We start from the raw sequence: 20,634 nt of genomic DNA, 5'->3' as shown, positions 1-20,634 counted from the left end.
AAAAACACAGGATAGAAATAATTTTAAAATTTGTAAGGTGAATGCATATCAAATGAAGTAAGGGTGTTATTCCTGTATATGGGAAAGAAAAAGTTTGTAAAATCACAAACACTGGAGTGTGGATAAAGTGGCCAGCTTAGAAGCTGAAGACACTTAATTTCACTGTGATTCAAGCATGGTATTAAAGAATAGAAAGTGTTGTGCACACTCCTATATATTACTGTTACTATTTGTTGCATAAGGATAGCTACAGTTTTTTTCCTCGGTGTTCTCTTATTTTCTGCAGTAATTAGAAATACCCAACCTGGGGACACCTCTGTCCCTTCAGCTCTTGAGGGGCACATGGAATCACAGAATGGGTCAGGTTGGAAGGGACAATAGAGGAACATCTGGTCCAAAACCCCTGCTCAAGCAGGACCATCCCAGAGCACACGGCACAGCATTATGCCCAGATTATTCTTGAATCAGTGAGGGAGAGCCCACAACCTCTCGGTGCAACCTGTTCCAGCGTGTGGTCACCCCACAGTGAAGGAGTCGTTTTTCATTTTCAGGAGGAACTTCCATCAGTTTCTGCCCATTGCCTCTCGTCCTATTCCTTGGCACCGCTGCGAAGAGCCTGGCTCCATCCTCTTGCCACCCTCCCAGCAGATTCCCACAGGCATTGCTGAGGTCCTCTCTCAGCCGTCCCTTCCCCTCAGAGAAGTTTGAAGCGGGCGCGTATCCCGGCCAGGACACGGCAGGCCCGCGCCGTGCTGGGGGCGGGCCGGGGGGCGCGGGCCGGGGCCGCCAATGGCGGCGGGCGGGCGTGGCGGGCCGGCCGCCATTGCCGGCCATGCTGGGGCTGCGCCGCGCCGCCGCCGCGCTGCTGCCTCTGCCCCGGGCCGGGCCGCCCGCCGCCACCATGGCCACGCTGCTCGTCAGCCGGGAGCGCTACGCGTGGCTGCGGGAGCTGGGGCTGCAGGAGGAGAACCCGGGCGTCTACAACGGGCGCTGGGGCGGCCGCGGGCAGGTGCGGGGAGCGGGGTGGGAGCGGGGGCGGCGGGACCGCGGGGGTCGCACCCCCTCCGGCGGGTGGAGGGGCGAGCTCGACCCCGCCGCTCACCGCTCCCGTCCTGCTCTAGGTGGTGACCACGTACTGCCCCGCCAACAACGAGCCCATCGCCAGCGTCCGGCAGGTGAGCGCGGCCGGGGGCATCGCCAGCGCGGCGGGGACGGGAGGGCAGGGGAGGGGAGGAGCCCCCGGCCATAGGGGCCGGAGCGGGCCCTGTTGGGGCGCTGGTTTGGGAGCCGCTCCTGACCGCGTCCCCTCTGGCACGAAAGTCCCGGCGGCGGTCGTGGGGATGTTGGGTCTGGGGGACCCAGGGGGTGTTGGGTCCAGGGGTAAGAGGTGATGTTGATTCCAAGGGCGGCTGCTGGAGCTCGTCGCAGACTGGAAATACTGCTGGAAATACACCAGTGGCTTTCCTGGAACGAAAACAGGCTGTTGGCCTTATTTTTTAATGTGCCCGGCCCCCTCCCCCGCCTCCCACTCTTGCGAGTATTGTTGGGAAGAGCGAGGGCCCATCCCTTCCTCTGCTCGTTTGTCCCTAGAGGGAGTTGCTGGATAGGGGCAGATTGCGGCTGTTCGGTGGGGCAGAGTGGCCAGGGGGAAGTAGGAGGGAAAGCGACGTGGCATTCACGTGGTAAATTTGTGAAAGTTTTTAGTGTGAGAATAGCGCTATGGTGCTAACCTACTTCTTTTGTATATTAGCGCTCAGTTAGCCTTTGATGCCCAGTAAGACTGATGGAGTAGGACAGCCCTCCCAGCCTTTTTTTAAATACTGTTAATAACAGTAATATCTAAGATAAAACAAGACATATGAATATATATATATATATATATATATATATATATGTCTCCCTTACCATTATTCTTTATGGAGCATCCTTTAACATCTGAAGGAAAATTTCTGTTTATGTGGGTTTTTTGTTTGTTTGTTTAGGTAGCACATACGCTTTTCCTCAGCAGTGATTTCAAAAGATGTGTCATATTGGGACCACATTGTGTTAGGATAGAAACATTCTGTGAAAGTGATAGCCTGTAGTGCAAGTACTCTCTACTAGAAATGTCTTGAGTGCAGAAGCTTTTCTGTGGCATTTGTTTTGGGGTTTTGATTTTCCTAACTTTTTCTTTGACATGCTTCTTTGTATAGGCTAGTTTGGAGGATTATGAAGAAACAGTAAAGAAGGCTAAAGAGGCATGGAAGGTCTGGGCTGATGTAAGTTAACAGAGACTTCTCTTTTATAACCTATCTCTGGCAGATACAGGGTATTAAATTGCCCCATCAAGTGAAGGTGTAAAAATGTATTCATATTTTCTGTGTTGCATTAGAGCAAAAGTCTGCAATGGAAATCTTGAGAAACAAGCCCACATAGTTTGTTCCTGATATCATTGGGGTACAAAGATGAGGACATTGACTTGTGGAAAATGTTTGTTTTGAAAAGCCAAGCAGATTTAGCCAGGCTTGTGCCTGTGAGCTGTTACCAGCAGGTCTGGTGAAGTTCAGAAACTTTGTAGCAAGCAAACTATCCCTGTGCATGTGTTTTACTTCCTGTCACCCCGTTCTTTCTCCTGTGGGAACTCTGCAGGATATTTGGATCAACTCATGTTGATCATCTTGTTCTCACAGGGTGAGGAAGGCTGCTGGTTGTAAACAGGCTTTTTTTGTTCGCCTGCTGTCCTGGTGTTTCACAAGACTGCTGTGTTACTCCAAAGCTTTAGTGTTACATAGCTGTGTACAATACCTAAGCTGTTTTTCCTTAGCAAGCTGGAGTTCCCCATGCACCTCTACCAGCTGTGCCCAGTCAGCACTCATTCTGTTGATGGCTGTGCCAGGCTTGGTTCTTACAGCAACCTGCTGTTTCTCTGGTAGAAGCTGAAAACTGGATTTCGTAAGGTATTGGGCATTCTGTAGTTTAGCCAGCAAACTTTTGCCTTGTCTGAAGATAACAAAGTTTAGGAAAAATACAACAGCTTCCTCAGGATATATTAGTATGTGTTCTTTTGTTACAATCTGTGAGTATAATGTTGGTGACTTGTAACATATTTGGAAATAATCTGAAAGCAATCTAGCAGATAAAGAATCAACATATTAAATGTTTCTTTAAAGGCTTTTCTCAGAGCTCTTTGCTATTAGTTTGTGAATTTTGTTGTTTGTCATGAGTTTGTCTGAAAGATTTTGCTTGTAAAGAGATAAGATTGCATGGTTTATGAATTTTTCAGTCCTGTTTTTACGAAGAACTGCTAGTCCTGTAAATCCTCTTGCATGTGTACGATTTGCAATTGATCCTGGCTATTGATTATTATTTAAAATACTGACACCACATGAAAAAGATCTATTAATAGTTGATATATAGAGTTAATCTTTCCATGAATGATGTTTCTGTGTGTCTCAGAATCTGCTAGCAAAATAAATATCATACTGAACGTTTGAAAATGTGGTTTTAAGAACACTTCCAAGGCTCAGAAACCAGTAAGTGTGCTTTTTATGAAAAATGCTTGTTTCTTGAGATGCAGTTGCTTGTGTGAGGACATTGTGTGTGATGTAGCTGAGCACAAGTAGCAGAACTAATAATCTGAATGCTGCTGGCAATATCCAGTGGAACTGAAGTTTTGAATGGACATAAATGTGCACAGTGTTACCAGTTTCTGAGAGGCAGGAAACAGTTGCTTGTAAAGCAGTGAGCGTGATTAAAATGAACAAGTAACAGAGTCTTGGGAAAGAGCACAGCAATCAATGATTGCTTACTACAAGGGTAGGGGACCCAGCAGTATATATGCAGCAAAAATCACAGATGTTTAATCTCACATAGATTCTTCTGTTTTTTTGACTAGATCCCTGCACCTAAGCGTGGAGAAATAGTGCGACAGATTGGTGATGCCCTGAGACAAAAAATCAAAGTTTTAGGAAGCTTGGTAAGGTGTTTTCAGAAGTAGTTTAACTTTGCAGGAATAAGGGAGAGTGGGGCACAGGGGCGAGGGGTGTGTCAAAACTGGTTTTCTCAGTTTTTAATGTACCATTCTGCAATACTAACCTTAATGATTGTTAAACAGTTGCTGTTAGTTCTGTTAGCTTCCCTAAAGAAGTTTTAATTTAAAGAAGAAGGAAACATTTTAAAACAAGTATTCTTGCATGTGAACAGTATGAAACTGTGTCAGGGGAGGGTGATGTTGGATATTAAGAACAGGCTCTTCACCCAGAGGGCTGGGCACTAGAACAGACTCTCCAGGGAAGTGGTCATGTCACCGTACCTGTCAGAGTTCAAGGAGTGTTTGGACAATGCATGTTGTGACTCTCAGGGTGGTCCTGTGCAGGGCCAGAAGTTGACTCAGTCGTCCCTGTGGGTCCCTTCCAAATCAGAATATTCTATGATTCAGTAATTCTATGAAATGATAATATATAATAGGGAAAGAAAATTTAATTCATTCTGAGCCTGTACTCTGTCTAGGAGGAGTATCACAACTATTGCCCAGCTGTTTTCCCACTTGCCTGTCAGATAAGGCACTGTCTAGTACTAAAAGCATCCTGAAAGTGATCTTCCTGTTATACAGAGCTTTTAACCTTGAGCTCTTTCTGGTGATCTGCAGGATTTTGCCAACTGACATATGGAAATATAAGGCTTCAGAAGCTGAGATGGTCTTAATGAGATCTACTTGCAGTGCTGTGCAGGACATAAAGGTTGAAGGATGTCTCCTTTAAAACACTTGCTAGTTACTAGGGAAGAAAAGAAGACAAGTGGAGAACTTGCCACTTTCCTTTTACAGGGCTTACCTGTATGTGCTGCTGTTCAGAAACAGCTGTCAGTGAATAACTCCATGTGTAGTCAAGCCCATATTGTTAACCTTCAAAACTTTGTTCTGCTCTTGCCCTTGATTTTGTCTCCTCAGCAGAGTTTCTGTTGTGGAATTTGAGTGCTAATGTCCTTTTGTATTCAAAAACAGTACAGCTTCCCTGGTGAGTGTGGGCAGGCATAAGTTCACTCTGTGTTCCTTCAACAAAACTTTTGTGGCTTATTGTCATGTTTTTCTAGTTTCCCCAAAGAGATAGTCTGTTCAGCTCTTCTATGACTGAGGAGGAACTTCAGGGTGAAAGAAGTACAGTAGGTATTCAGATTTTAGGATTTTCCCTGGATTTGGAATATATAAAAGGAATGGAATAGAAACTCATCTTTCTTATATGCCATTGGAAATTTTCAACCTTGTCTCACAATGTCCTTGTGAAGTATCCTGGTATTTCTACTGCACTTATGGACTCACTGCTGCATTTTTTAGTAAATATATCTGATGCCCCTCCATTTTTGGTCACAGATCAGGGCCATTGCTTCTATCTCGAGATGACCACAGTTGTCATAGGTAACATTTAGTTACCTTTGTTTTAAGATTTGTATGGGGAGAAAAATTCCTCACAATCCTCATTTAACAGCCTTTTCAAAATACAGTCATCAGTCTAAAGTAGTAGGTCGTATTTGCATGAAGTAACATCTAGATATCAGAGCATGACAGCAAAAATAAGTGGGGGTAAATGGATGACTTCTCAGTTCCTAAGTTTGCAAATTTTCTCATTTTTGGAGGAAAGTGTTTTCAAATACCAGCTTATTCTCATTGAGTAAATCTAACATGCTTTTAATAGAAGGATATAGCTTAGGACTGACTTCAGCTAAAAAAAAAAAAAAGAAAAAAAAAATTGATCCTAAACATCCCAGGTTACTGAAATACTAAAGATATGTAGATGTTTTCAGCAGTGTCTGCAAATGAAATCTCTCAAATTCACTTTGATATGTTGTCAAATGAGTAGTTTGCTTATGTAAAATGTAAATGACCACTTTCTTTTGCTGGAGCAGAGTAGTCCCACTTTCCCAATATGTTCCATGCCTAATCAACAATGTATGCAATGTCCTGATGAAAATCCAGTGTTTTGTTAATCTAAACATATGAACCCCATTAGTGTTGGATACTCCTTTCAGTAGATTTGTTTTATTAAAATTTATCCATTAATTTCCTCTCTAATTTCCTCCTATTGTACGGAGATGTGACTGCTGTCTTCTTGTTTATTGTCTTATTTCTTTAAGCTGTGAATAACTCAGGAAGAGGTGATTCTCTTCTAATGAAAACGTTTGTATTAAAATCTTACCTGGTGTACAGATATACCTGACATTGGTGGGAAACAAAAGATATGGGGGATGCAAGGGAATTAAAAAAAAAATTGTCTTAATTTTGTCAGGTCTCTTTGGAAATGGGAAAGATTTTTGTCGAGGGTGTTGGGGAAGTGCAGGAGTATGTTGATATCTGTGACTATGCTGTTGGTTTGTCCCGAATGATTGGTGGACCTATTTTGCCTTCAGAAAGTAAGTATGTATGTTTTTTTCTTTGGGTTTGTTTGTGGTTGGTTGGTTAGTTACTTTTTTAACAGATGAAGAGATGGAGAAGTGTCTTAAATATGTGATGTTGTAATACAGCAAGATCTCTGTTCTGTGAGTTGTTTAGGGAGATTTAGGAATGGATGTGCTGGTGGGCAGTAGTGCCACCTAATGAAGTTCCTAATGAAGTGGCCGGTAAGCAAGTGAGCCCATCGATTTTTCTCTACTATTTGAAGCATTAAGTTCTCTTTGATTTCTTTGTTAATGGAGGATGGCAGAGGAAAGTATGTGAAAAGTTCAGTGGTGCACTTAGAAAAGAGACCTCTTTGTCAGTTATTGATTAGCACACAGTCATCATGATGTTAACTGAATAGCTAATTATGTTGTTGTACCATTAGCTTTTTTCACAATCTAGCTAACCTTGATCCGGTAAGCTGCAGAGCACACATAATACAACTCTTCACAAGCTAGTGCTGTGATGGACTGAGAAGTGATGCTAGATTCCTTGCTTACATATTTTCGTTTTTTAAAAAAGATAACATTTAATGGATGAAAATTGCATTATCTTGTGTCTTTGCTTTCAGGACCTGGCCATGCCCTTATAGAGCAGTGGAATCCTGTTGGATTAGTAGGAATCATCACTGCCTTTAACTTCCCTGTGGCAGTTTATGGGTGGAACAGTGCAATTGCAATGATTTGTGGAAACGCTTGCCTCTGGTAAGATCTAGCTCTCCAACCTGCTAACGGTATTTTTAAATTAGAGAGTTATTATCTCGGGCATGAAACTGCTGCTGAATGTCTGATGTTTCTGTATAGTTGATTCTATCTAATGTAGGCTTGATTTCTTTCTATTTTTAGGTCCGTTTATAGTCAAAGAGGTTTGTTTTATTTTGTGATAACCTCTTTTTTGAGATATTAAGATTGGGAAGCATCTAGGTCTTAGCCAAATGGCCTGTGAATAAAGAACCCAGGCTGAGGTCTTGAAACAGTGATAGTGAACAGTTCATATATTTGGAGTTGGTACAGCTAAGATTAAAAGTCTGAAAAGGTGACTTTATTTCCTCTTGTGGATCCTGCTTTGCTTTCGTCTGCCTGCTTCACTCTAATGCCTGGCCTAGCCCTAGTTCACATGGATTTCAGTAGACCTTCTGAATGCTCAGCTGTGGAAAGAAGCACTTGAGTTCCTGTCTTAATATGTATCTGAAAAACAGCCTAACCAAAGTGTGCTGTATATCAGATACCATAAAAATTGTTTATTTGAATAATTTCTTATTCTTAAAGAATTGAAATAAAATTAATGTAATTCCTTTTTTTTTTTTCCCTCCTTTTTAGGAAGGGTGCTCCTTCTACATCCCTTGTTAGTGTTGCTGTTACAAAGTGAGTTCTGGTTTCTTTGCTCTCTTTTGCTTTTTAAAGAATGCTTTTCTGTTTGAGGTAGTGAACAGTGGTCAGAAGAAATGCTTTCCCCTAATAGTAGTTGTATATGTAGGATGTTACCTATACCGTTGGCCATTATTTTCTGGAACCAGGGCTGTGTTTCTGCTGAAGGTGGGCTAGCTGTGTAGTATGCTTCCTTGTGAAAGATGAACTGCTCTTGAAATTTGGCTTCCCTCAGTCACACAATCATGTTTCAGAATCATCCCTTATTTTCTAGTATCTCAGCACAACGTCAGCACCTAGTTTCTTGGCAAATTCTTCTGACTGGCTCTCTAGACCCATATCCTGAAGACAGTGTCACACAGTCTTTATTACCCAAAACATAGTAACACCTTAGCATGCATTTCCAGGGTTCATTTTTGATAAAAAGGAAAACTCAATATCAATAAAAAGAACTTCTCCAAAGAATAAATGCCACAGTGATATTTACTTCAGGTTTATTGTTACTTTCCTTAATATATTAGCACTTAAAACACTTATTTATTGTGTATTACAAATAACATTTATTTTAAAGTGCTAAATATAAGTAGGCACCTTAAAATCATTAATTACTAAGTCTTGTAGCTCTAATATTAAATCCTAAGAACAATGACCCCAAATGACTACTACCCCAAAAACCCCAAGACAGTTTTAATGGTTCACCTGTCAGAAATCTCTGAAATTTTTACATCTTTGATTCTAGGATAATTGCCAAAGTCTTGGAGGATAACAAGTTGCCTGGAGCAATCTGTTCCTTAGTTTGTGGTGGAGTGGACATTGGGTAAGTAAAATTTCTTGTGTTTTGTGAACCTCTATAGAAGAAATATTCTTTGAACTACTTCTCAGAAAGTTATTCTGGTCTCCAGGAGTTCCCAGTACATACACATGTTGCCATGATTTTTATCAGCTGGTCTGAAACTCTGGCCCTGATCTGAATATAATAAATATGTCTACTTGCTGTTGTGAGATCAGCTGCTAACAAATAACTTCTCGGATGAGGAGACTAAATTTATATTCTATATCTGCGTATGCTTGCACCCAAAGAATACAGCTAATATTAAATTCCACTCATCATGCTCTTAGGAGTTTTTAGTGTCTAGCCCATTGGCCTACTTGTGGAGAAGAATATGTCCCCATTTTCCGTGCTCACACAGGACTCAGCACTTGCTTATAGATTTATACTTGTGCTTGGAAGCTGTTCAAACCAAGCTTCAAACCAAATTATTTTGTTTGATTTTTACAATGCGGAAATTCCCAGTACAAATGTATGCTCAGATGTATCTTTTGAGCATTTTAAGAGGAGACAAAACAGATGGCGAGCTTTAAAAAAAAAGTCATAGATATGCGTATTTTCTTAGAGATCATAACAATTAGATCTGATCTCACTATGTAATTTAGGCTGAATTTTAGTCTTACTACAAATGATGCTTTTATGGCCTGAAAAGGTAGAAGGAGATGGCCTTGTTCCTTGTTTCTCACTAAGAAGGTTTCCTGCCATTAGCTCAGTCACTTACCAGATGTTTCAGAGAAGTGGTTCTGACTTTTAAAGATCTCCCTGATTGAAGCTGGTGTATGTGGAAGGTGCAAGCTGCTTTTCCATTTATGTGCTCTTCCATTGGACATGGTGGTATGTCTCCCATTATGCAGGACAGCAATGGCGAGAGATGAGAGGATGGACCTGTTGTCCTTCACTGGCAGCACAAAAGTGGGCAAGGAAGTAGCACTTATGGTTCAGGAGAGATTTGGTGAGTGTGTACATTCTCCTCCATTTCTCTCCATGGCTGGTAAAGGCAGTGGAGCCCCATAGCATTTTAAAATAACAGCTTGTTTCAGCTGTGTTACCTTTTTCCTTTTTTTTTTTTTTTCTGACTTGGGGAAATAGGAGTTAAAACTGCTCAGAGATAGGTACTGCATTTTTTAGTTGGTTCTGTTACAGCTCGGCATTTTTTTCCAGGATATCCACAAATCTGTGGTCCTACAACTAATTAAGAGAAGGGTGTAGTGGTGTCCATGAATGTAACTGTGTGTAAATTGTCAAGGTGGACAGGCCTTATGGTCTTTTGGCAATATGTTCATGAATACATGCCCACTCACCTTTTATTCCTTATAAATATAGGAGAAAAGTGATGATTTTTGAGATGCTGTTTTTGTTGCAAATATTTAAAAGTGTACAGGCATGAAGTGTGCAGCAGCTCAGCTGCTGGATTCTAACTTTTTAGTTTTGAACAGAAAACCTTGTGAACATGGTTTTCTCATTTTCTGCATTTGAAGTTCATAGAAGTGTAAAAAACCAAACCAAACCAAAAAACCCAGAACAGATTACGAATGTTTACTCAGAGTTAGAATTGGGATTCTTTTGATCAGATTTTAGATAAAACAGTTGCCAGAGAAATAGGTAAGCCTAGTTAAATTTTGTGTGTGCATTTTGATCTCTTATTCTTCTTTGAATTCTTTTTCTTTGTCTGCATCACACTATTCATGCTGCAACTTTTTCCTGTTTTCCTCTTTTTCTTTCCTGTGCTATTTTTGCGTATTTTTTAAGCTTCTTTGTGCCATAACTGCTGTCCCTGTATCTTTCTTCACAGCATGTGATAGATGTAGTATTCGGTGTAATTTTCTGCTTTGGCTAGAGTGGTTAGTTGATCGTGATGCCTAAAACTTTTGTTCGTCCAGAAAAATATGTTTAATGAACAATAGCTCTAGTTAGAGGTGAACTCACTGACTGAGGTGTAGTGAATATGTGTGTGCATGATATAACTTATTTTGTGTGTTCTTGTTAGGTCGAAGCCTGCTGGAACTGGGAGGAAACAATGCCATTATTGGTAATATGCACTGTAGAAATTTAGTCCTATAGATGATATTTGGAAGTTAATGTGCACGTTTGTAGCAAGTTGTCCCTTTTTTCTGTTTGATGGGGGCTTTTTTTGGTTGGTTGGTTGTTTTTTGTTAGGTTCCCCCCCACCTGCCCACTGGGCTTTTAAAAGTACATAATAGAATGTTTGGGGTTTTTTCTGTCTTCGGTATTGTGGAAGGGATCCAGTTCCCAGATAAACAACATAAATACTGTAAAGCTGAGCAACATGGAAGAAAGAAAATGTAAGCTAAATACCTAAATTGCAATCCTGTTGTGTTATAGTCTTTTGTTTCACCTGGCTCATATTCTGAACAGATGTGCTTATCTACATATATCTCATCTACTCTTTTGAAAATCACATTTGAGCAAGTCTTTCTTTTTTTCCTGTGCTGCTTTGTAGCCAGTAGCGTAAACTGGTTTTAGACTTTGAAAATTGTTTCATTTTTCATATCAAAGTCTTGCTTTTTCTGGAATTGGCTTTGAGTGATTGCTTAATCATTGTTTGATTGGATTTTATCCCAAATTTAATAATACTTTTGGATGTTTAAGAGAATTTTGTGGAATTGGTTAAACTAAGTGATATTTTGGGAGTCATTTGACGCTTATAAAATGTCTCAATGTCTTCTAACTGGAGGAATTGGTTCAGCTCGTTGTGTATTTTTTATTATTGTACACCTGTGTGTTTAAGCTACGTTTTTTGAAAGGCCATCTGGATATACTTTACCATTGTTACTTTATGCTACACTTCTCAGTGTGGACAAGGTGGAGAAATGGCAAGAAATTGCTTGTATTTTCTTGAATTAAAATTAAGCTGAATTTCTTTGCAAGCTTTATTGCAAAAGGCTCTCTTCAGTAGTTCAGACCTTCATTTATGTCCAATTGTATGTATCTAATTCCAGTTGTAAAGAGATAATAAGAGTTTCAAGGTATTTCTGTATATCTTAACAGTGCTGTGCTAGTGCAATGGCTCTTAGTGCTTCTTGACCAACTTGTCAGTTTATAATATTGTGTAGGCATCTTAAGTCTTGTGGGTTGCCTGTTTACTTCAGTAACATGCTCATGTTTTAATTTTTTTTAAAGTGTTTGAAGATGCAGATCTGAACCTAGTCATCCCATCTGCTCTGTTTGCCGCAGTGGGAACAGCAGGTCAGAGGTGTACAACTGCTAGAAGGCTGGTGAGTAAATGTGTATTGTCTGTTTTGGGTAGCTCTGCATTTTAACTTAGTTCCAAATTAGCTTAGAAAATGCCTGACAATTCCTAATACTATGAAGAGCAACAAATAATATTTGAAACACATTTTACTTAGTATAAGTAAATAAGTATGATGGTAAAATAAGACTGTGGTTTCATTCCACCATAATTCTAGATCTAAACAGTTTCTTTGTATGTGTTTTCAAAGGTATGTGGTGCTAAAAGCCCAGAAGATAATACTTGGCATGCTTCTGTATTTCTCTCTGTTTTCATTGCCAGAACTTCTTTGCTTGTGACTTCTACACATTTTTGGTGCAGGGTTTAGATTTCAGCAAAGCAAGGGGCTGTGTGTTGCTTACTTTATTAGTAGTTTTTAACCAATCATTTTCAACAAGTTTAAAGGTTTTAGAGTGTCAGTCAGTGTTTGTATAGTCTTTTCAGAGTTGGGTTGATTGGGTAAATATTAGTCAAAATTGATTTGAGTGTATTGGAAAGGCAGTGATTCCTCAAATTGTAGCAATAAAATTACTTGAGTATTTGTCCTAGAACACTTAACTGAAGTGTTTACAGAACACATCGATGTCACTGATAAGAGGTCGGGTAAAATTAAAGCAGGGCTTTGTTTCTTCACTTGCTTTAAATCTTCATGGTGAAGATTTTACATATTCGTTTTCTAGTGTTGGTGCTGTTTGGAGGCCTTACTCTGTGTTTATTTTTAACTTTGTGATTTGCTGAATATGAGCAACACTATCTCCACACTTCATTCATCCCTCTTCAAAGTGCAGTGGTATCCAGGAATAGTTAAATAGACTGTGCTGTCTTACACCTTTCTTTCCACATTTTAGTTTCTCCATGAAAGCATCCATGATGAGGTGGTGGCAAAGCTTGCTAAGGCCTATGCCCAGGTCCGCATCGGTGATCCATGGGATCGTAAGTAACCATTTTCAGCTCACGGATTTAGGAGACAAGTTTGTTTCTTTCTCTTTAAATTCCAAGTGGGTTATAGGTCAAGAATATCTAGTTTTAGCAGTTTATCTGGGAGTAGAAATAGCTGGTTTCATTTAGAATACAAACTCTGAAAGGAAGATGAAGAATCTGGCTAGTGCTGCTCGTCTTGGACAGATTAAAACGTTAGTCCCAAAATGTCATGATAAGAGTACTTGGAAATGTATATAGTTTTGCTGAAAGTATGCCTCTGAACCTTCTGTTTTTAGCTGACACTCTGTATGGACCTCTTCATACCAAAGAAGCAGTGAAAATGTTCCTTGATGCAGTAGAACAAGCGAAACAACAGGGTGGCTCTGTGGTCTATGGTGGAAAGGTGACTTTAACTTTTATTTTTCCTGCTACATTTTGTGCTCTAGGAAAAAACACAGTAACATGGTGGCTTAAACCAAGATTGTTTCTCAGTTTGTTCTGTCAGCCACTACAGGATGTTAGTTTAGTCAGTCTGAGAATGTTTGAATAGCCTTGTCTTCAGGGTAAAGGTGATTGTACTTGGAAACTACTTTCTCCTTCAAGAAATGGTTAAGAGCTTTTGGCTCTTTCTTATACCACTCTCCTGTTGCAGGTGATGGTCAAAATAAAAACAGCATTGTAAATGGTGAATGTCAAATGTATAACAAGGAAAATAGTGGAAATCCCTGAATTCACAATATCAAACTGCAGGAAATACTGAAGATTCAAGACAGCCACTTGCATATTTTCATCATATGGGATATTTAATTCTCCTTGAAGTAACATTCTGGGAATCCTTGTCTTTCACTGGCACCTTCTTTATTCTTGATACCTTTAAAATTCTGATTAGCATACAAGTTGGAGAAAAGAAGTGTTTTTAGTCTCAGCTGCTAGAGTTTGCAATTTGGTTACCTCCTTAGTCGACATAAGCTATGCTTCTATATTTTAAATACTTAAACAAGTAAAATTTAAGTTACCTACTCAGATTACCTGAGCTTCTGTTTCTGATTGCTAGACACAACTGTACTAGTCAGACCATGAGGGATTCCTTTCCTACACTAGTGCTAAGCTAGATGCTAATTTAAACTTACTCAGTTGCTTTTTATGTGTTTTGAAGGTTATAAATCGCCCTGGAAACTATGTCGAGCCGACCATTGTGACTGGCCTTCCTCATAATGCGCCCATTGTCCACACTGAGACGTTTGCCCCCATACTGTATGTGCTGAAATTTAAGGTAAAATAACAGTGGGGAACTAGTCAGGTGTCAAGGATGCTAACAGAAGAGTCAGGAGAGAGATGTCAGATGTATGTCATGTCCATGCAATTCTCCCAGCACTTCAAGAGGTGGTAACTCTTGTTCTGCCCAGTGAAATATCCACTATAATAGCTCACCTCACTGCATAGCTACATTTATGTGAAGAGCACTGGAGTTAAGAGTCTGTACAGGAATAGATTTCTATTGCTTATGTTGTATTGTTGATATTGTTCCTATCTATTGAAAAGCAGAGAGTGTGTTTTGTGCAGTGGTGGAGGTATTGCTGTCATGGTACATGTGTGTTTGCCCAGTGGCATTCAGTACATTTTTGTTATGGCTGTGATATGTTGGGATTTTTTCTCACGGTGCTTCTTTGTAACTGCTTTGCCTTGAATAATCATGGCTTAACCATTTGTACATGTTCCTTCTAGGAGGAAGAGGATGTTTTTGCCTGGAATAATGAAGTAAAACAAGGTCTTTCCAGCAGTATCTTTACCAAGGATTTGGGAAGGATTTTCCGCTGGCTTGGGTATAACTTAAATTATTTTTCTACTTTCCTGAGGCATAAGTTCACAGTCTTCTGTGTATTTTGTAAACCTATGCACAATTCTAGCTGAGAATTTTATAGCCCTCATTTTAGGAAAGGAGCCTTTCCTGATCCTAAGGAGGAATTGTGTCTTATCCTTGTAGGCCAAAGGGTTCTGACTGTGGCATTGTGAATGTTAACATCCCAACCAGCGGAGCTGAGATTGGAGGTGCTTTTGGTATGTTATTTATGCTTTTTTTCCTTTTCCTACAAATGGGAAAGTCCTCTAACATTTGATCTAGAGGCTTGGTATTATTCCTCAGACTTCACTATTTTTTAAAAGTGAGAAATTTTTTTTTATTTTTGTAACAACTCTGGAAGAGAATAAAACATTTTCCCTGTAAAAACTGTTATAATTTAGATCTCCTCTTTTTATTTTTCAAGGTTTTAATCAGTCTATTTAAATGACTAAATGTGAAGAAATCAGTGAAGTTAATTTTGAGTTATACTGCTTTAGCAGTAAAGAGATACTGGCCAGAGGTAGCTGGACTTAAACTCCCAAATACGGATATTTTAAAAATACCTGTATTTAGTTTTTAAAAATTCCATGTGTTATTTCCTCCTTCCCATCAAAGGAATGTAAGTCAGAGGTATGTTCTGAAGGTGTTTAGAGGTATGGCCAGGTGGAAAACTAATTAAAACAGTTTTTAAACAATCTTGAGCATTTTTGTTGTGAATATTTGCATGTTTATATAAGATCCATAACCTATAGTATTTTCGTGAAAAAGTCTTTAAATAAGCATTTTTACCTTTATTTCTCTTTTTGGTACATATTTAAGGAATTGAGAGAGTAGAAGAAGAAATATTCACCTGACTATTTAAACAGTACAAGAACCAGCACATTCTGGTACTCTTGTCTCATGTTAAGACAAAATATCTTTAAAACAAGGTTGTTTGGTGCCATGATGATGAGATTTCAACTCCAGGCAGATATTTTTTTGCATCAAGCATGAGGGAGATAGCTAGCTGTCGGTATTTTGTGGGGTGGTGTTCTAGTAATTCAGTTCAGATAGGGAATAAGGGCAAAGGAATAGTTCTTCCCCATGTATTTTTGTAAAATGTCTCATGCTCTGAAAAAAAAAAAAGTCAAATTTAATTTATAACCTTTTTTCCACAGGTGGTGAAAAGCACACTGGTGGGGGAAGGGAATCTGGAAGTGATTCATGGAAACTTTATATGAGACGGTCTACTTGGTAAGACAGACCTTTTAAGTTCCAAATAAATGTAAACTGCAGATAAACTTTCAAAACATATAAATCTTTAACTACAAGGAGACTATCTTTACTGAATGTGAGATAACTATATATGAGTGTAATTGCCTTTTCTTCACATTCCTTAGAAGATTATTTGAAGGGTTTTTATGAAGACCTTTTTTTCCTTTCAAAAGGAAAACAAAACCCCTGGGTTTTTTTCCCCTCTTGCTTGATTTTAAACTCATCTAAAAATTAAATTACTGAAACTTGTCAGGAAATACATAAAGTGACAACCACAGTTAGGGAACCACTATTGCCACTGATGGCTGATTTAGCTATGTTTTGGTTATCTAACCCCAAATCTCCTGACAGCCCATAGTGGTTGACCGTTCCCATTCCCTGCTGGCCTTCACAGCCTTTACCTGTGCTAACTTTGGTTTTATGAACGTGAGAAATCCCACTTTGCTTTTTCGATCTGAATGTTGTCACAGTAAAAGATTAAATAGATAAAGAGAAATAGATTCTCTGTCAAGGAAGAAATAATGGAGAATGTGGTCTTTCTCCGTATATAGTTACTAGGTTGAAAACTGGAGTAAAGTCAGTTCATAACTTTAAATAAGCAAACTGCTTACAGAAGCCTTGTACGTAAGAAGTGGACTGCATAATCTGTCTCAGTGATTAAGTCTGGTCTCTAAATGCTTGTTTCTCTTCCAGTACAATCAACTACAGCAAGGATTTGCCTCTGGCTCAAGGAATCAAGTTTCAGTAACGGCCTTATGAATGGCAGTGCTATGAACTCTCCTACCATTTCAGAATCAAGCACCTTCTAAGCATTATGGGGATAAAAATTTATTATCTGAAACCAATTCTATCAGAAAATCATCTACTCTAAAATTGCTTCACTTTCTATGTATGAATTTACTACTTCAGTCTTCAAATGAGAGAAGTATATGGTCTTTGGGAAGAAGGGAGAGGGACTGATACTAACAATCTTATATTCAAGTGGCCTGGATAACCTGTTGCCTTACCGCTGTGTTTCAGTACCAGCACTGTATCCCTTCCCTCCCCACCATTCGCTGATATTTCCAGCTCGAACACAGCTTGTGCTTCAAGCTGTGTGCCGAGTTTCCTGCAGATAACTGGTGCTGTGGGGGTGGGCATTACAGGGCTGTTTTTCAATGCACAAATAAAGGTACATTTTGTGAGATAGCTTGGGCTTGTCATTTGTTTTGTTCATTGTTTTGGAGCAGGAACATTCAGCTGACTTTGTTTTCACGCACTGGGCTGCAAGCTGAGGGAATAGCATTGGACTAAAAGGACTGCTTTTGCTTTCCTGCTTCTCTTTCAGAAAAGAGACATTCATTGAATATGTTGGGAGATATAGGGTAAGGCCAAGGACTACTGTAGTCTTTTGGAACCTTCTCTTAACGCTAGAAAGGGTTACAGCCAATTCAGGTTGTCACAGCTCTTGTGACACCCTACAGCCAAACCAGCTGAAGCACTGAAGATGGAGTCAGAAGGGAATACTCTTCCTGAGGGAATTTGCCAGGAAAAGGCAAATTGTTTTTATATGTTTCACATCAGATGGGAATTTCTTGTGGCCACTGGAGATTACAGCCAACAACAGCTCATTTAGGAGCCTTGCTCAAGACTCAGGATTAGAAAAGGCACAGTGCTACTAGACTGATTTTAGCTTTCCACAGAGTAACTTCTAAGGTTTTTAATGTACTGTTTTTGGAGATTTCTTTTCCTTACGTACCAAATCTCCACAATCTCTAGGCGTGGCAGAACTGTTCATTTTGTCTCAGATTCTAGGAGTCTGATTTTGATGTTGTAATAGCAATGCCATGCAAACTGTATTGAAGGTCTACCATACCACAAGGCTAGTTGGTCTTCTTTCACTTTAGTATCTTTTACCTTAGTTTCAAAATCAATAGTGTTTAGAGTTTTACATCTGTATTATAGAAAGTATTTGAGGTGTTGCTTTCTGTAGATCAACCATTAGGCAGGCAGGGTTTTATCCTACTGAGTCTCTTACATCCTGATGAACTCTCCTCTATTACTTTGTGCTTGGCCATTTAGTTAGGAAATGGATTTTATTAAAGAATGTTGTATGTTAGCACAGAGAAGGAACTGTGTGCATACCCTAAGCAGAGAGATAAATCACTAGCAGATAGAGCAAAGAAACAATTCAGTTCCCAAATTTAATCATTCTGAAAATAGCACAGATTTATACAAACTGTATTCTTCAATGCTGTTCTATGGCACTGAATGTTATATGAAACTCTCAGCAATGAAAAATAAGAATTCTCTGCTGCTTATTAATAGTTTTTTGATAGCCTCAGGTCACTTCTGTTGTTCTTGAAAATAAAGGCTCTTTTTTACTCTTTTTGAGTAAAATAATTTCACAAATCCAGTGATTTAATTTATAGTAATAAGGTTGATTCTGCCATCTGGCTTTAGATATGTGCACTCAGACCATGAATGAGGCAAAAATGGGATGGCAAGTCTGATGTTTGACTGGTCTTCAAATCATTATCTGAAAATGAATATGAATGGAAAAAGTGTGAGAATGTGGTCAAGAGGGTGATTATAGCAAACCATGCTAAACTGCTTTTGAAGGTTAGCTTGACATTTTGATACCTAACAGTCCCTTCTTTAATACAAAATTTGAGTAGTCTTACAGAGGATTTGGCTTGAAATACTTGTGTAACTACCTTTGTATGTTATGAGTAAGTGCATTAGATCAACTGTATGTAGGCAGATAATGTGCTCTCTATGTAAGTAGATTACAAATTCATCCTGACTTTTGCAAAGGTCCTGTTATCTGCATTGACATTGGACTACTAGTATGGCCTCAGAGCATGTAATCATAATGCTTCATCTGCTTTCCAGGCAGCTTTGAATTCCTTACATTATTTTTGCAATTTGCTTCTCCCCACCCTTTTATATATATAGGTATGTGGTGTTGAACATTCCTGCCTGAATTGACTAGCTGAGTGACTTCCAGTGAAGTAGCTCTGGGAAGAGTGACTTTTAAAGACAGCTGCACATTTCAGTATGTTTTGGCAAGAATTTAGGTCCCTGTGAGCAGTTATGATTATGATGAGGTATTAATCTAAGGAGGTTTAAAGACATGATAAGCTCCCAGTTTCTCAGTTTCTGCTTCAATCTGGAAAATCCACTCAGGAGATTGTAAACTGCATTAGCTGTCAGTGGGTTATCTCACCCAAGCAAAGCAATTTTGAGAATTCATAAACTGTGTCTTGTAGCTACTGGTATGTGCAACATAATGGAACTAGCAGTTTTAATACAAATTCTGTCAGCATCTTCCACAGTTGCATAAATTTAATTACCACTGAGTGTGTAACACCAGTGAATAACAAGTGTTAAATGACACGTGATCAATAATTCATTTGTTAGCACAGTATTGCTTACTGTGAAATGACCTTGATGGAACAGTCTTGCAAGTAGCTTCCTTTCTTTTTGTGATATTATTACCTGAAGAAAAATGAAAATTCTACTGATTTAATTTTTGCTGATAAACAGAGCAGTTGCTTTTTTAATGAATGATGAAAATGTGAGCTGCAGGCTGCTTCTCTTCTATTGTATCCTATCACAGTTCCTAATTGCAGAGCTGGTATGGGGACTGTTTTTGGGAACCAAGAATACTACTTGCCAGTAATAGGTATCAGCTTGGGATTTTGCAAAAAGCGATCCTGCAGTGCTGAATTTAAAAGAACCAGGGAAGTACTCACTTATCTTTCAGTACTAACATACCAGCCCATTCATGTTGTATCATGTTGTTTTCTTGCGGTATTTTTGTCGTTCTGTTTATGTTTTGTTGCTGAACAAGTTGAAAACCACATGGCTGCCAGATCTCTTAATTTGTGGCAGCTGTCTATGTTCCTGTACAAGAAACCATATGTATAGCTGCTGCATTCAAGACTCATTAGCCAGTACTAGCCAATTTATATCTCAGCATTAATCTCAGCAGGAACTGTGTGATAAAGTGTAAACTACAGGAGACATCTTTGCCTGGATTTTCTTCTGAATCACTGGCCGTGTTGGTGTTGCATTAAGGTGCTGGCCATGTACTGGAGAAGTGTATACTCTTATTTTCCTGACTTAATCACATAAAATCAAATTCTTGAGTAAAAACACTGGCTTAGCAGAGACTTATTTTAGTGTCTTCTGTTTAGTACTCCTTGATCAGTAAAACCTGCTGTCATTTGCACATGCCAGGTGTTAGAAAACTAATGGATTAATTGCATTCTGTCTGCAAACTTCTGCTGCGACTGACGTGTTCCTTGCAGAGAGAAGTGTCTTGCCTTACTTTGCATTTTCAGCATGCTTGCCTGTGGATAGGTGGTACAAAGGTAGATAGTTTGTTATCAGTCTTTCATTTCTGCTTAATTATTAGCACTGATTTTCCATACAGCTCACTACTTAACAGGAAAATGCACCTGCATTTTGGGACAGGGACTTACACAGGAGAGTGTAGTGGAACCTTGTGTTCCTGCTGGTGTCGCTGTTGGTCAGGCTAAAGCCTTTGCATTTGCTAGCCAGCTGTGTAAAACACAGACCTCTTTGTCTGAATGTCTTTTATGTTCCAGTACATCTGGGAATGCTGCTCCTGAGCTAGTAATTAAATACATTGCATTCTGCAAAAGCCTCAGTTGATTAGTGCAATGGCTATATAAAACATTAACTTCAAAACCCAAAGGATATAAATAATAGTGTTTCAGCTGAGTACTCCTTTCCGGGGAAGAATAAATGGTTTAA

General features: G+C 39.4%; 1 protein-coding gene across 1 annotated transcript; it reads left to right on the top strand.

Annotated features, from left to right (window-relative positions):
* The first annotated feature begins 833 nt into the window (after positions 1-833).
* ALDH7A1 (aldehyde dehydrogenase 7 family member A1) lies at positions 834-17,058 on the top strand. Its single transcript, XM_027652576.1, has 18 exons — positions 834-1,009; positions 1,122-1,175; positions 2,193-2,258; positions 3,875-3,955; positions 6,261-6,384; positions 6,981-7,113; positions 7,729-7,773; positions 8,516-8,593; positions 9,460-9,557; positions 10,593-10,634; positions 11,747-11,841; positions 12,704-12,788; positions 13,073-13,179; positions 13,933-14,049; positions 14,502-14,599; positions 14,761-14,834; positions 15,774-15,849; positions 16,564-17,058. The coding sequence occupies exons 1-18, from the start codon at positions 902-904 to the stop codon at positions 16,616-16,618; spliced, it is 1,536 nt and encodes a 511-aa protein (XP_027508377.1). The 5' UTR covers positions 834-901; the 3' UTR covers positions 16,619-17,058.
* The last annotated feature ends 3,576 nt before the right edge of the window (positions 17,059-20,634 follow it).

Source organism: Corapipo altera, unplaced genomic scaffold (assembly GCF_003945725.1).
Source record: "Corapipo altera isolate COAL_440 unplaced genomic scaffold, ASM394572v1 61286, whole genome shotgun sequence".
Classification (NCBI taxonomy): Eukaryota; Metazoa; Chordata; class Aves; order Passeriformes; family Pipridae; genus Corapipo; species Corapipo altera.
Note: the sequence above shows the minus strand (reverse complement) of the source record. Positions and strands in the feature narration are given on the sequence as shown.

What these genes read in the sequence shown, in the direction of transcription:
- ALDH7A1 (XM_027652576.1), top strand. Translation starts at nt 902, where the DNA reads ATGGCCACGCTGCTCGTCAGCCGGGAGCGCTACGCGTGGCTGCGGGAG. An exon ending in TGTGGAAACGCTTGCCTCTG is followed by an intron (nt 7,114 to 7,728) that starts GTAAGATCTAGC and finishes CCTCCTTTTTAG; the next exon opens with GAAGGGTGCTCCTTCTACAT. An exon ending in AGGATTTTCCGCTGGCTTGG is followed by an intron (nt 14,600 to 14,760) that starts GTATAACTTAAA and finishes TTATCCTTGTAG; the next exon opens with GCCAAAGGGTTCTGACTGTG.